The sequence below is a fragment of the Acanthopagrus latus genome, chromosome 21 (assembly GCF_904848185.1).
Source record: "Acanthopagrus latus isolate v.2019 chromosome 21, fAcaLat1.1, whole genome shotgun sequence".
NCBI classification, from domain to species: domain Eukaryota; kingdom Metazoa; phylum Chordata; class Actinopteri; order Spariformes; family Sparidae; genus Acanthopagrus; species Acanthopagrus latus.
This window is the reverse complement of record NC_051059.1, coordinates 7,430,720-7,446,303: the sequence shown is the minus strand read 5'-3', so window position 1 is coordinate 7,446,303 and position 15,584 is coordinate 7,430,720. Positions and strand designations below refer to the sequence as shown.

The 15,584-nt window shown below is 43.9% G+C and overlaps 2 protein-coding genes across 3 annotated transcripts; both read right to left on the bottom strand.

Moving 5' to 3' along the window:
- Positions 1-245: 245 nt before the first annotated feature.
- Positions 246-5,269, bottom strand: LOC119010616 (UDP-N-acetylglucosamine/UDP-glucose/GDP-mannose transporter-like). Its single transcript, XM_037082892.1, has 13 exons — positions 4,903-5,269; positions 3,971-4,004; positions 3,790-3,876; positions 3,618-3,685; positions 3,460-3,531; positions 3,308-3,376; positions 3,108-3,210; positions 2,919-3,011; positions 2,744-2,811; positions 2,581-2,659; positions 2,411-2,493; positions 2,279-2,331; positions 246-1,339 (listed from the first exon to the last, which is right to left on the bottom strand). Exons 1-13 carry the CDS (start codon positions 5,094-5,096, stop codon positions 1,329-1,331), a joined length of 1,014 nt encoding a protein of 337 aa, XP_036938787.1. The 5' UTR covers positions 5,097-5,269; the 3' UTR covers positions 246-1,328.
- A 775-nt stretch (positions 5,270-6,044) lies between these two features.
- serbp1b (SERPINE1 mRNA binding protein 1b) lies at positions 6,045-14,197 on the bottom strand. Of its 2 annotated transcripts, none has more exons than XM_037082890.1 (9): positions 13,358-14,197; positions 12,458-12,638; positions 12,089-12,229; positions 11,265-11,336; positions 10,849-10,923; positions 10,395-10,572; positions 9,417-9,482; positions 8,922-9,113; positions 6,045-7,869 (listed from the first exon to the last, which is right to left on the bottom strand). In XM_037082890.1, the coding sequence occupies exons 1-9, from the start codon at positions 13,611-13,613 to the stop codon at positions 7,810-7,812; spliced, it is 1,221 nt and encodes a 406-aa protein (XP_036938785.1). In that variant the 5' UTR covers positions 13,614-14,197; the 3' UTR covers positions 6,045-7,809. The 2 variants fall into 2 exon arrangements, with proteins under 2 accessions (XP_036938785.1, XP_036938784.1); XM_037082889.1 differs by having other exon boundaries at positions 8,922-9,116; positions 13,358-14,193.
- Between the last annotated feature and the right edge of the window lie 1,387 nt (positions 14,198-15,584).

Genomic DNA, 15,584 nt, shown 5'->3' with positions numbered 1-15,584 from the left:
CTCATGAATACAGTTAAAACAGATCGGAATACGGGGTCGATTTTGTTTTTGTTGTCAGTTTTAATATGATGCGTCATTGGTCTCTTCTCTGACCTCGAAGCAGCCTCTCTGGGGAGATGGCAGCTAAATTTTAGAACATAATCAACACAGGTTTTTTTTCTTTAAATAAAGAATAATATTTTAAAGCCGGATTGGAAAAAACATGGAATGATTACAGTGAACATGAATTAAAGTATAACAAAAAATAATCCACACCCTAGAATTTTATTTCGCCATCCAGTATAAAAATACACAATTTTGCATTTAATCAGTGAAACACAATTATAAAACTTAAGGCACTTTTAATCACAGGTATAAAACACGATGATAGTGTCGCATAAAACAACTTCACATGATCGCAGCATTAACATGAACTGAAGAAATCCAGGGTTCCCATGGGCTGTTACACCCTTGAAAAGTTTGTGAAGTTGAGGAGCTATTCAAGGCCTTGAAAGTATTAGAAATAGGACACAAATTGGCACGGGTCATTAAAAATGCCTTGATTTATATATTTTGTGCAGGAATAGAAGTTTGAGTTAAGGGAGATTTTTTTTAACCTAACATTACTGAATAGGTGATGTGGCACTGACTGCATGTATGTGCACCACAGCTCCCTGCCTCCATACAGTCAAGCCTCTCTCTTTTTTGAATTGTCTCTGAGCTTCTGTAGAGCCAGCTAATTCTCAAAATACATGTCCTCATTGTTGTAACAGTAATTAACATTGATCTTTGTCTCAAGTACGCCATGGTGACTCCATGAACTGGGCCTGGAATGTCCCTTGATTTCTAGACCTTTACAGTAAAACATTGTTACAGCATTCTTTGAAACAACTGAAGAATGGATGGGGACTTGTAAGATCCAACTGATTTGAAAAAAGATGTTATGTACACCCTCGACACACAGTTGAGCTTGTGCACCCGCATCAGATGGGTTGCACGCTAGCGGCTACAGTGAAGATTAGAATGAAGATAAAGTGAAGACGGTAGGATGTAAACAACATCTTTTCGGATCAGTTTGAGATCTCTGGAGCTTCTGGAGACTTTCAAGTTTCTGCTTTTTTATGTTTGTATTAAAGAAGACCACCTCTGCTTCAGTTATATAGGAGAATGCTGCAATGTTTTTAATTTTTGGCTGAACTTATCCTTTAAGAAGGTGTGGGAACCCTGACTACATAAAAACAAAACTGTAGAACATCTGAACAGCATGGTCTCCACATACAGTACACAGGCAACATGGAATGTGTTGTGGACGTCTGTAGCCCATCAGTGTTGGGTCAGGACTCTGGGTTTTACTCCTTTTCTGTTAAATTTGATAAAACATTTCAGTTACCTTAAACTTTGGGATATTCCGGTGTAAATTTAATCCATGGTCTAACACACTGTGACACCGATTAAGACTCCCCCCTCGAGAGATGAAGCTTTCCGACCGCTAGCTTATGTAGTTTTAGCAACCTCAGAAAAGACCGGACGCTAACAATACACCGCAGTCTATGACTCCAACCAAGAAACAGCCATCAAAAAGCCACTCATAGCCACAAATAATGCCCAGAACAGCACCAAACTTCAGCGACAATACAAATAGGGTCCCAGCACATTTCCAGGCATCAAACATCAGCTAGCTTTGCCGGATTTCTACTGAATAGAGAACACAGCTCACCACTCTCCTGCAGCAGCTAGCTCGTTGTGGGGAAGCCCTGACAAGTCGATTACCGAGTGCAGTGGAGTTCCACAGCTCAAGGATGAAAATGTATGATTATTACTCCATACAAATGCAATCAAAGTTCATATGTGTCTTGCCTACCAGTTTATAACAGTTATTATCAAGGGCAGACAGTGAAAAGAATGGAATTGAGTATTTCTAACTGCACTCGGTAATCGACTCGCAGGGGCTTACCCACAACAGGCAAGCGTAGGAGAGTGGTGAGCTGCGTTCTCATTTCAGTAGAAATCTGGCTACCAGCAGAAAACCTAGCAGTTGTTTGATGCCTCAAACTATGTGCTGGGACCCCATTCGTACTGTTGCTGAAGTTTGGTGCTGTTCTGAGCATTATTTGTGTGATAAAACTACATAAGCTCGTGGTCGGAAAACTTGATCTCTTGAGGGAGGGTCTTACTCAGTGTCATGGTGTGTTCGACCATGGACTAAATTTACACTGGAATATCCCTTTAAGCATATTCCACATGTGCCTGCACTCTAGTCTGAGTGAGGTTTTGATCCACATGATTTGGCGGTTCTTACTTGTTCGCTCCTGTGTGAAGGTGATGTAGGAGTACACCAGGCTCCCGGCGATACTGCGGGAAACATACATGTCAAAGTCTGGACACGCCCGCTCCTCTAACACTGCACAGTTTAAACAGCTGCCAGTCTCACCTGATGTTCAGACCGATGAAGTTAGTCCAGGTGAATATGTAGTCTCCACCAAACACCATTCCAATGTAGGTCACGAGGATATTCTGCAGGAAACACACACAATCACACACAGAGAGTCGCTGCACGCATCTTATCTAATCTCATGGGCAGACAATCTTGGGGTGACTCACCTTTATGCAGCCCACGATGGAGGTGGTGAGTGCCGAGTTGTGCAGCGTGCACAGCATGATGGAGTACATCAAAACGAAGCTGTGCGACACGATGGAGAGGAGTCAGACGGGAGCAGCGGTGCGAGACATTATGTGTTAACGAATGACGGATCTAGAGATTTACCCCATGACGCAGGAGAGCACAAATTGCACAACAAACAGCTGATCAGACCATCCATTATACGCCAACGCCTGCACTCAAACAAACACACAAACACACACACAGAGGAGAGTCTCAGCACTCACTCTCCATGTCTGGAACTGAATCGTGAATAGCAATTTGTGTTTAAAAAGTGTACCGTTTGTAAATCTCCTGAGTAGTAAGCGTAGGCCAAAGTGGGGAAAATCATGATTAAAGCGTTGTAGTAAAGGAGCCCGTATTTCCCCAGCTCCTGTGGGAACAGCAGTGTCAGTATGATACTTTAGTCAAAGATGAAGCGAAGACGCATCACACACAGTGAGGCAGTACCACTCGCAGCTGCGCTCACCTTGGAGTCAAGTTTCTGCTTCACATAAGCGCCGCTGGCCGCCGTCAGGGCGTTGTTCAGCATGATGAATACGTATCCTTCAAGGTCAAACGCTAAATCAGCGCTACGGAACACAGAACGGGTCAGAGAGTGAGACGCACACTCACGCACGCTGCATGTGAACTGGACACTGTAAGCGCGGGCCTGCGTGGCCATCTCACCTGGCAGCAACAAACGCACCAAAGATCATGGTAAAAACTGTCATTTTAACCGAAGCAGAGAACGTTTTCCTGCAAGGAGAAGAGACGAGTTAGAGTTGTTGAGATCATTCATCTGCAGGCGCAGGAGCATTCTGAAGGAAAGCTTCACTTACTTCAGCAAGATCCCCTCAAACACCATGGTGAGGAAAATGCTGAACCTCCTCAAAACTGTAAACATGGGCAAGCTAGGAGAGAGGAGAACAGTCACACTGAGGAAATGATGTGTCACATCACGCAATAACACTGCGATGTATAGATAACAAGCTCTAACTTGAGTCGCTGTGTTCCGAACAGCCCTGAAATTTGATTCCCGACGTACAGCAGAGGCAGCGGAAACATCTGGAAAGACACATACACACACACACACACACAAAGAATTTTGATCTGCAATAAGAAGTTCTTCTTCTATCATCATGTGTTTTAGGGTTACTTCACAGTCTCACTTTGCGTGGTGTACTCAGATCCAGATCTGGAAACGAGATCACACCCAGCAGCTTCCCAGTCCTCAGGACTACGATCGTAGCCAACATCTGCAGAGATACAGAGGCGAGAGGAGACTCAGCGTGCCAGGCTCTGCTCAGGTGGACAGCAGGTATCTGTGACTCAACTCAGGACAGAACTTACTTGGCCGATTCCAACACATGTTGACGATGGAAATCTGTAAAAACATGCAGACAATTGTATGAGGAAAATGAGTACACACATTTTTAGAAATGATCCCTTGAATGTGGTTATCAGGTCTTCATATTGGGCCTTTCGATACTGACAGATCTGTGACAGGCCACTATGTGTTATATCTTATTATATAATACTGCATGGATCAGCCTGCTGGATAATACAGATCTTGACTTTGTGAAACTGCGCAGCCTTCGCTCACGGACAACTCTAGTGCTAAATGGTGAAACTGAGTTGGCACAAATAAAGATGCGTCAAAAGTCAGCGAACTGACTCCGTGTGGTCACACCAGAACAACCCTGAACCCCATTGAACCCCCCCAATGGAGACAGGGGGCAACCTTTATTTTTTATTATAAATTCAACTTTTAATTTGTAAGAAGAAGAATTTGTTAGTACACCACTCCTAAAGTAAGGCTCCATAAATATGCTAATCTATCAAATTCTGGTAAAACGTCATCCATGATCTGAATATTCTGTGCAGCTGTTTACTTCTTATTTATCAATTTACAAATAATTCGTCCATCACTCAGTACATGAAAGGTACTTTTTCTTTTTTACAATTTTTCTCTAAATACTCAGAAAAGTGAACGTAGTTTGGTTGGTGGCTTGTCACCACCTTCATGGTCACAGAGGTGTGCTGGGGGAAACATGACTAAGGTATTTCTTAAGTCCTGGCTCTGCTCTGTCACTGTCACAGGAGTGAACACATTAAGGAAGACACATTTCCTCTCCGAGAATGAGCAGAATCTTAAAACTGCACATTGAAAAAGAGACTTCTTGCTCCCGCCATTAACACTACCTGCTGTCACCGCCGACACACAGGTGGTCAAGCGTCCGAGACGAAGCTTCCTGTAACTCTGGCTCGTACTTTGGACCTACCTGTAGTTGGTGAGGACGCTTTTGTTGACGACAACGATGAAAAACGAGCTGACTCCGTAAAATCCCGCGGCCACCAGCTTCAGGAAGAGCGTGGAGCCGTCAGCTGGCGCGGCTCTGTCGGATGTGGCAGACGGTCGTCCGGGCGACGACTTTCTGTCTCCGAGCTCCTGCCGACGTTTATGAAGCGCTGCCATCGTTTACGTAATGAGCACGACGGAGTTCTGACGGAAGCCTGCGAGTCCCTCCGCACATGCGTGCGACAATCTCTGTCACAGTGGTGGAATTTCGTCTGCGAGCGAGAGCGGAAATGGACAGAAGCGAACCATCTTGACTCAACTAGCTTCACACAGCCTACTCTGAATATTAAATGTAGCACTGTGTTTTTAAAACTGCACTTAGCGACTTTATATTTAGCTTTCAAGGTTGCCTAAGTAGCTAAGTGTAACCATGTACACTGAGATTAAAAAGAGACTCTGAATACCCCCTGATGTGTAATAAATACTGTTTGTTTCACCGGTCAAAACTCTTCTCTGGACCAGGTCGTCTTATCTCGTCAAATGAGTTTGCTCAAAATTTACTGTACGCTAAAAAGGACAATAGAGAGTCAAACACAGTAGCATAAATCCTAACTGCATTAAGTTAATTATGTTTTGGTGAAAACTGATTAAGTGGCACCAACTAAAATATGAAATATAAGAGTTGTTGGTTGCTGTATTATACTGTTATAGGATTAGTCCACATTATTTTTACGTTAAAGTGTAGTTACAGATCTTGGGGAGTACTACAAAAAAAAGGAAGTAGTATAAAGGAAGTAGTACAAAGCCCTCATGCAGCTCAGGAGGAAGATGCATATAACCTGACAAAATTCTTCCAATTATTTCACTAAATTGCACTGCAGTCCAAGTCCAACACGTTTTTGGGACTTCAATGCTGGAGCAGTGGAGCGCTTTTCAAATCCTGCTGCCTACATTACCCACAGTGCAACTTAACCACCGGGCTACATCATGAGTAAACTGGCCACTGATTGTAAATCAAGGCCTTCTGGAATATTTACGTCCTTCATATGTTAACATCAGATTAACGTGTGTAGTGCTGACATCACCGCAGCTGCATCACGCTCAAAGCAATTACGAGTCTTTGGCACATTTGTTTACACCTTTAAAATCACAGTACTGAATTTAAACAACCCAACAGCCACCGTCAGAATACATGTAACACCTCTAAAGCAATTTATTAGAACAGGGATGTTTGCAGAGAAAGTTTCACCGTCATGTGGCTCAAACAGTCCTACAAGAAAACTGCTCCAGCCATCTGTATCAATGCATCACCAGCAAGTCTTTGCAGAGCACAGCATGTAAAGCTTTATCATTTACTCCATGTTCTTACCTCCCCCCCCTTTCCTTCATCCCACCCCACCCCAATGTGAAATATACCCGCTTCATTAAAATAAAACGCTCACTGGAAACGCTGACACAGGTGGCTGAAAGCACCATTAGCTTACATTACATTCTGTAGCTCGTGATTGTTCCACGATGACAGCCGACATTTCTTTCAGACAAATTATGCATTGGTGCTGCTGCACTGACGAAAAATAAAAATAAAAATAAAAAAAAAAATAGAAACAGCAAATATGGTTTACAGAAGGAGAAAAACAATCTTCAGAGGACTGGTGCCGATAAAACCGAGTGCTTTGAGATCTGAAAGACATTACAGATACTGTAAGAGCGCGATATGTCCACGGTCTATTCATCGTTATCACCCAGATTTCAACAATCACTTCTCCGAAGACACAAGAGCTTGCCGTCTGCGGTTTGAGAGCGGCAAGTTCATAGTAGAGGAATACTTAAATGCTAAGTAACTAGCTGTCAAATTCACACATTCAATTCACACATCGTAACGCACGCTCACATCCGCGCACACACACACGCACACACACACACACAAACACACAAAGTGCACACATACCCTTAACAAAAAAATACAATATTTGCTTAGTGGTCCTGAAGTTACAAGTAGTACAGTCTGTATGACCTACGAGGACCAGCCTAAAAGATATACATTGGGCCCTGGGACACCCTGAAAACACAGGTAGCACATCTGGATCAGGGAATACAGGGGAAGCCTTACTAACCACTGGTCCACCAAAAAAAAGGCAAGCTATCAAAAGAAACAAAAACAACAAAAAAAAAGAAAAAAAAAAAAAAAGGAATAGAGGCATTTACGTTCACTGCACAACAAGCAGAAAAATACCAAGCTTTAGTAGGAAGTCACTTTGCCTGGTTACCCATCCGGAATTTGTGCCTCGCAAAGGGATGGGTAGTCAGGATCAGCGTAATTACACTTTAAATGCATGTTAAGCCATACTTCAGATATCTAGTACGAGTTTTCTATGTAGTGTAGTGCTACCACATCAGTGTGTATTACTGGGAACAAAAATTCCAGTAGAAAGTCTTTTCTAAGATGACCCCTTAATACTGAGCTGAAGTCATGAGGAAAAAAGCACAAAAGCTTCAGGGGGAGATGTACACACACTTCAAACTTATCGCAGAAATGCATAAATTCAAGCAGCACAAAAAATATCAATGAAGTATGCATAATCTCTGAAAAAAAAGGAAAAAAATAAAAAGTATGAAAACATCCCTGCTTTCATGTTCCTAAATACAAAACTTCAGTGTAACAAGAGGTCCTTTTTCCGCTTTTTTTTTGTCTTTTGTTCTCCTTTAAAACAGGTAAAATTTTAGTCCTCTGGTGGTGTGAGTGGTATGGGATGACAGTCTTTTTGTCATTTAAAATCTTTTTTTTTCCCTCTGTTTTCTTATATACTTGAAGATGTGGTAAGCATGCAAGCCTCGTAGAGGAGGGGCCCGGAAGGGCTGATGGGTGGGCTGGTGGTGGAAAAGGAGCCTTTTAGGCCAGGGCTGGGAAGGCCTCAGGATCATCCACGTTGGGGACTGACACTCCACTCGCCTGGAGGAACAGAACACACGGACAGCAGGACAAGGTTAAGAGAGCTGACGGTAAAATCGCTGTAATCAGCATTTTCACTCTGTAAATGAAAAGTGTCACCCATAGCTTGATGGAGCATTTCAGCAACTTTCAGCACAATGTTTTGATTTTCAACCAGAAAAATGAATGTTGTGGTTCACTTTTGATGCTCTCTTAGCAGTTTCAGCAAAACAATTTCAAAAACTCCACTGTCTGTCAGAGAGACAAAGGTTAGTGACATTTTTATACTTGTTCTGATAAGGTATTATCTCAAAACATAAAGAGGAGCAGTATAACTTTGCATAATAAAACTTGAAAAAAAAAACAAAAAAAAAAAAACTTAACATTTTTTCAACCAGTAAATATCTAATTTATGTGGAGCTGAACGTTTAAGTTGATTATTTGATTAGTCTGCAGAAATTATGATTTTGAGAAGTCCTTTTTTGAGGCATAAATTCTCAAAATTCATTGGTTCAACCTTCACTAAGAGGACATTTTAGAAGTGTTTTGTTTTTTCAGTTTTCTATAATTGCAAACTGAACATTCTTGAATGTTGGGGCTGCAAGTCCAACAGAACAGCCTGAATACACCACCTTGGGTTTTAGATAATTCTAAGAGGGGGGATAATCATTACTTTGTCATTTTATTGGCCACACAAAACATACATGATAACAAAAAGTTAGTTGCAAACCTAAATAACAAAAAAACAAAAAAAGAGTAAGAATTTGATCCCAGCCTGCAATATCTGACGGTTAAATACTGTTAATAATAACTAATAACATAATGACAAACTCTCAATTGACAAAACTCAACATTTGCTGGTCAAATCCACCATATCACTGCCCTGAGTTTAGTGTGTGACTTTGGCATCATGGAGCGTGTGCTCACTGCTCTGTTATTTCAGGGCCTCAGTGTCCCACAGCAGGTTTTCCAAGTCAGTGGTTTCTATCGCCTGTTCAGAGTCACTGAGCTCAGTCTTTTGTGAGCGACACTAAACCTTTGTCATTGGCTGCGACAACAGCTTTTGTTGTTACCTTTTCGGACCGTCCTCCCCCGCGTGCCGTCCTGGTGCCTCCCCCGCCACCGCCGCGGCCTCCCCTGCCTCCGCGAGCTCCCCCACGCCCGCGGCCAGGGCGGCCCAGGTCTCCGAAGTTGATCTCAAGCTGGGATGTGATGTCGTTGGCTGGTTTGCGGAAGTGGTGGTCGGCGGACTCGTCAGGGTTAGCCTGCTGATAAGAACACAAGGTGGATACATGTTTAGACACTGACTGTTCTCTGTGCTGAGAGGTTTGTTTTTAGTTGGTGAACATGTGTGTTCTTTGGGTTTCTCAGTGTAGCACCAATGCTGTTTTTAGAGCCTTAGTATCGTTCTGGAGCCCCCCAAAATAAAATTAATAAAACATTTTCAGCATTTGAAGGTCTATCAAATCACTCACCATTTTTTGAAATAGGTGGGTTTCTACAGATTTTTAACACTGCATGTTTTCATGGACTGTGTGGGTGAACAGAAGTGTGAGAGCTGCAGGCACCTTGTGGAACAGAGTGGTTGTTTCTGCTTCTGTCTCTGGGGCGTCAATCAAAGCACCAACAGGCCTCTGAAATGTAAAGACAGCAGAAGTTTTTTTCATTAATACAAATCACCTGGTGACATGCACCACACAGAAGTCCCCATACTAGATTCAAAATCTTTTAAGTAAATCAATCATCAAAAAAAACAAAAAAAAACTCAGGCCGTTAGCTTCGGAAGTAAGTTTCAAAGCTTTCATAACAAATTGATCATTTCAGTCAAACCTACTCTGGCTCCGGCATTTTAAATAGATGTTTTGTCAGACAAACAAGACATTTCAACACATCACCATGAGCTGTGACAAAATGTTATGTACATCTTTCTCATTTTCCAGACAAATCAATAAGCAGAGATTAATCAGAGGACTAATCCTAATTAAAAACTATTGGCTATTGCAGCCTTCAAACTGTTTTTGATGCGAACATGTCATATACATATTTGCTTAGCATTCATTCTGGTATTAGTATTCTCCTTTTTTGGACTTTGATAAATAAAAGTATACTCAGTATTTACCAGTTAAATAATAATGCTTGACAGCAATGTTGCAGATTGCAATTCTGGACTACTGTAGACACATGGTTGGTTGACTCTGTGGAAGAGGACCCAGGACCTCTGTAGATGCAAGTGGCTCATTCTAAGGTAATGAAGGCAAGGAACCATAGTTTGTTGTGATTATACACCAATGACAGCATCTGAATTAATATCATGTTTTTGCTAATAGATCCTCCTGAATCCTACCAACTGCTCTTTTAAACATCCAAGTCACAGGATGCAGTTTATACAACCAAAAAACGACTTCAAGGCTAAAAGGATGTCTCAGGTCACAGTGATGTGTGATGGAGCTGAAGCATGAGCCTGCACAGAGCAGGTCGTGGACAGCTGCGGTTGGTGCAAGGAAAGAGTTTCCGTTCTTCATGATATCATCAATCACCAAACTCACATCTTCGCTCTTGGACTTGTGCAGCACGTATCCTTTCTTCCACTGGCTGTCGGCTCCTTCGTTGGGCTTGCGGATGTTGAACTCCACCTTGGTACGCTCCTTGTCCTGCATGGCCTTCCACTCGTCCAGGGTCATCTCTTTGGGGCCTTCATTTTTAACCTCTTCCACCTCGTTCTCCCTGGAAAGCCGGCACACAAACAATGTGGGACCTTAAACCGCAAAACAGCCAATCCTCTTAGCTCTATACATGTTCTCTAATCCCGAGGCCGAAAGGTTGCTGACAATGTTTATCCCATTTGCTCTGAAGCTTTGCGACCAAAACGCACATGCTCGGATACTATTTGCGACACGGAACAGTGTGATGATGTAGGACTGCACTGCTTCAAACTACTTTTTATGGAGCCGTTAGACAGATCTCTTTACCTGACGCTTGTAAATGCAAATGGATACTCACTTGTTCTCGGAGCCGGCCGGGGCATTCTCCTCTCCCTCTGGGGCCGTCTCAGGAGCAGCAGTCTGTTCAGCCTCACTGTGAACAAAGACACACAGTCACCGCTTCAACACTGATATACATCACCTCTTAGTGGTAGCTTTCAAAGCTAGCCCACAAATACAATCTGTACTGTGTGTCACATCCTTTTTTCTTATGTGATCATACTAATGAATAGACAGAACTAGCTTGAGTCTTTTTTTTCTTCTCTTAATGCCTGCACCGCAACACCACAATCACGGTATGTACCAGACGCTTCTCCATTAAAACTGTTGCAAAACAGAGCCACTCTATGTAGCCCACATTTCAGATGTGCATCAATATCCTGCGGACAGAAGTGCCGAGAGGAGCAGGCTGTGTGTCTGCTCTCCAGAACTCACCTCACTTCATCCTTCACACTGCCCCAGTTGTTTGAGCCACTGCCGGCGCGCTTTTCCTCAGTTTTCTGATTGCTGGACCGAACGGACAGGAAAACACACACACAGGCACACATTGATGTTTGTGATCTAAAAATACAGCACACAATGAACAGTGGGTCTAAAACCGAGAACAACCTTTGACCTCAAATGTGTTGTCAAAAGTAGCTTAACTTGGGGGGTGGGGTGCGTGCCACTGATATTCATCTGGGACGACAATAAGAACACTTTCTTAAAAAGGGGCACAATACAAAAAATTCTAACTCTGAATTTTTATATTTACAATAATAATGAGGTAATAATAACACAAAAAATATTTGTTTTCTTCTATACCTGAACAAACAAGCTGCTCTCAGTGGAAGATAATAAGGTCCCCGGAACAATGTTTGAAGCCAAAAAGGTGGCAGAGTCCGCCAAATATGAACAACTAAAAACAGTATGAAATTGTGTTGTCCTTCAAGGTCAGTTTGTTTATTCAGCCTTGAGGGTTTGTTTAGGCACAAGAGTTCTACAAGTTCTTTCTTCCTGATTTAAATTTCCTCCCAAAAACTACACAGTGCACCTTTACGACTGTTACGGAATGTAAAGTACCGTAATAGACATCTATATAGACAAAAAAAAAACTAAAATAGCCATTAACAGTGCCACCTGATCCTGGCAACCTTGGCCAGGGCTCAAGGAGTTATGATAACAAACAAAAATTAAAATAACAGGGTGCCTTTTGTATGTCGTCATTTCTATTTCTGTATTCGATGGTCTGCGAACGTCCGAGTCCAGGACTGACTCACGATTTGTCACTGCCGCTGTGTCTGTCAAAGTCTCGTTTCCCACGGGAGTCGAAGCCGTCTCCTCGGCCCATGCCCCGTCCTCTTCCACCACGTCCACCCCGGCCACCACCACGCCCTCTCGGGGGCCTGTCTCCAGAAGGCCTGATGGGACACAAGACAAGACAATTTCTGCATTAAAAAAAAACAAAACAAACAAAACTGTCTTTCCAAGCTCATGTGACACAGAATGACAGCCCAGCTTCCAAGAATGTATCAAACACTCGCTCCCTGCTTTCCCCCTCTGACAATGGTCCTGTGATCGCAGACAGACAGCCTTGAGCTAAACAGCATGATTAAATATGCTCCTCGTCCTTCATCACAGCTACTCACTTGTCTGTGGAGAACTCTCCACTTCCCTCCGGCTTGTCCTCAGCGGGCTTCTCGAAGCGGCGCTCGCGGGGAGGTCTCCGGTCCGGCCTCTTGTCTCCAGGTCGTCCTTCGCCCTGACCGCCAGGATGCTGGGAACCAGGCTGGCCCTGCTGGTCCGGTCTTCGGCCCACCCGCCTGATACCTGACAGTTACAGGAGCATAAACAAAGAGTGTCAAAACCTATAGAGGAGGGCTAATTTTCCATTAGAGCAATACACCTTGACGCAGTCCTCTGTCCTGGACTGTAAACGCTTCATGTTTTGAGCTTTCTGTGCAGGAGCATGCTTGAATGTCATGCAAACCATCTCTGCTGTCCCTGAAACTGTTATCACTGCTGGCTATCTGTGGGCCTCTCCTGCCTTCAACTCAATGCTCTTGTTTATTGACTCAATTTCAGTCGACTCATTTTTCAAACAACACATTTAAAATTCCCACTCGGGGCTGAAAACATCAATCCAAACAAAGGAGCCGTCGGCAGTTTCCGCGGCAGGCAGGTGAACATCCTGCGCATTCGCCCCGCAAAGCCTGCGGCTGCTAGCGGAGCTGCGTAGACGGCGCACGAAGCATCCTCCTCCAGACCGCGGGGCGAGCCGACGCTACACCTTCCTGTCGGAGGCAGGTGGAACCGTCGCCGCCTCGCACAGGACCCTGCAGGTGGATGCACCTGCGCTTCGCGGTGGCCCTGACCGGGCATCATTTGTTGTCTAGCCGAGCTCAGCGTTGACCTCACGCTGTGCTTCGCCGCGACCAGCAGCGGCTAAAACCGCTAACAGGAGCTGCACATGACAGTTGATGCGAAAACGACGAAAATAAACACAAAGTGCCCACGAGCGAGGGAGCGTGTGGGGGAGGACATGTTACCTTCTTTCTTCAGGGGCACTGGAGCCTGCGACTCCTCCTTCTTGTCCAGCAGCGGGTTCTTTCTGTCCTTCTGTGACTCCTTCTTCGGCTGCTTGGCGGCTTGAGCCGCGGTCTTGGTGGACCCAGCGGCGGCCCCCTCCTTCTTCTTGTTTTCAGCAGCTTTCAGGATCTCGAACGGGTCGGACTCGTCGTCCAATAACTGGTCGAACCGGTTGGTCACAACGCAGCCGAAGCCTTCTTGCAGGTGTCCGGGCATGATGGCGCCCCTTCAGCGGGATTCACCTCCGATTCTACGAGGCTTGATGCGAACAATTCGCTGGATGCTGCCACAAGATGGCTGGGAGAGCTGCCCCTTCTCTTCCGGTGCGAGCACCATCCGGGACACCGTGCCGCGCGCACCAATCTGAGCACACGGCAGGCTGCAATGTTTTTATTTACATTATGTAACGACGCGCTCTCATGTCCTCTAACTATAATCCGGGGTTTTAATGTCTGAGAGGATGCGAGGGGAGCTTTCAATAAGCTGGAGAGTTATGTTGCCGCTGAAAACTAGACTCTGCCATTTAAAAAAAAAAAAAAAAGAAAATTAAAGGAACAAGCGAGAACGGGCAGAATGTGCACGCGTGTTATTGAACACACCGCTCGCGTTCACACTGACACAAACTCCAGAATCTCACCCCATGTCTGCAGTTGTTGACACAGACACAGCTGGCTCCAGATACTGCTGTCACGAAACTCAGCAGCACCTTGTCGCGACCCTGTGCTGATGCTACAGACACGCGTATCACGAGATTAAGTTGGATTTGGGGGGGTTTATAAAAAGCAGCGCAAGTGTGTTGAGGGCCAGTAAGGGCACGCTGTGTAACAGCTGGTGGTAACATATCTGCCAGACCGCTCTCCAGCCCACACAGAGCTGTCACACAGCTGGAGGAGGCATCCGGGGGAGCTTCTTCATGTAACTTGAGACGTCATGGATGTCAGGAATGAAAGCCAAAAGTCACTTGATTGGATTCTCTTTTGTTTTCCCTTATAATGGCTTATAATGGCAATAAGGAGAAATGAGACATTATGCCAGTGTGCTAGCACCGTGAGAGCGAAAATTTGTTCCTCAAACCTAAAAGTGACATACATAGAGATGAACTACAGTTTTAGAATCAAAGTTGTATTTCTCTGTTTAAATAAATGAGCACAATCAGCAGGCCTGGCGCTGAGTGGAGGGACAGAAATCACCAAGGCACGCTGGCATTAATCAGAAAATGACCCCATAAAGACTTATTCTTCTGTTAACATTTGAATGGCTCTGGCATCGTGTTGAGTAGTGTGGATATACTCAGGACTGAGAGACAAACTGAAGCAGGTTGAGTTTAACCTGAATATTCTATTCTATACTATATTCTGAATGTGTTTTTAAAAGGTCTACACTGATTACTCAAAAAATAAATTAAAACCCTATCCTAATGAGCAGATTGATGGAGCTGTGAGAGAGGAGTGACAATTCACGCAGTCCTCAATGAAACGTGCACATACGCAAACCAAATAAATAGTGAAAGTAAAGAATAAGAATAAAATAATGGCTAAAAGGCTGCACATACTCACATACAACATATATAACACAATCATAACATTACTTAATATTACTGCACCTTGAGGGACAGCACATTTGAATCACAATAAATGACACCTCTAAAGTGCCTCCTGATTTCTACAAACAGTTGTAAAGGACATCAAATCCCTCAGCCTCAGTTGATTCCATGTAACGTTCAAAGTCCCCACACAAGGTCATCTTGTAGGATGATGCTTAAAATGCGGACAACAGTGCATCTGATATGAAATCAATGACCCGAATCCGTGAAAGAATTCCAAGAATTTTATTTTTTCAAGTTAAACTCATCCTGGAAATAATCTAGTGAGGAAGGTCTTTCAGATATGTTGTATCCATCATAAGCAACTTCCTCGCCAAACAAATGCGCAATATCAATACTTCCCTGTTGAGTGCTCCTGAAAATGATGGCCCACCTTGCTTTATATACGACAGAGATTTCCTAGAGGAAATCAAGACACGGTAATGAACACTGAAATATGAATAATCCTTCCCTCATTATGCTCCTTTGCTCCCTTCCGGTATCCCCGATGACTCCAGTCTGTGCATGATCATTCTGACACACTACAGGACCTGTCAGCTCCTTTTATGCAACTCAATGAATCAGACCAGTTGCCATGGTAAATG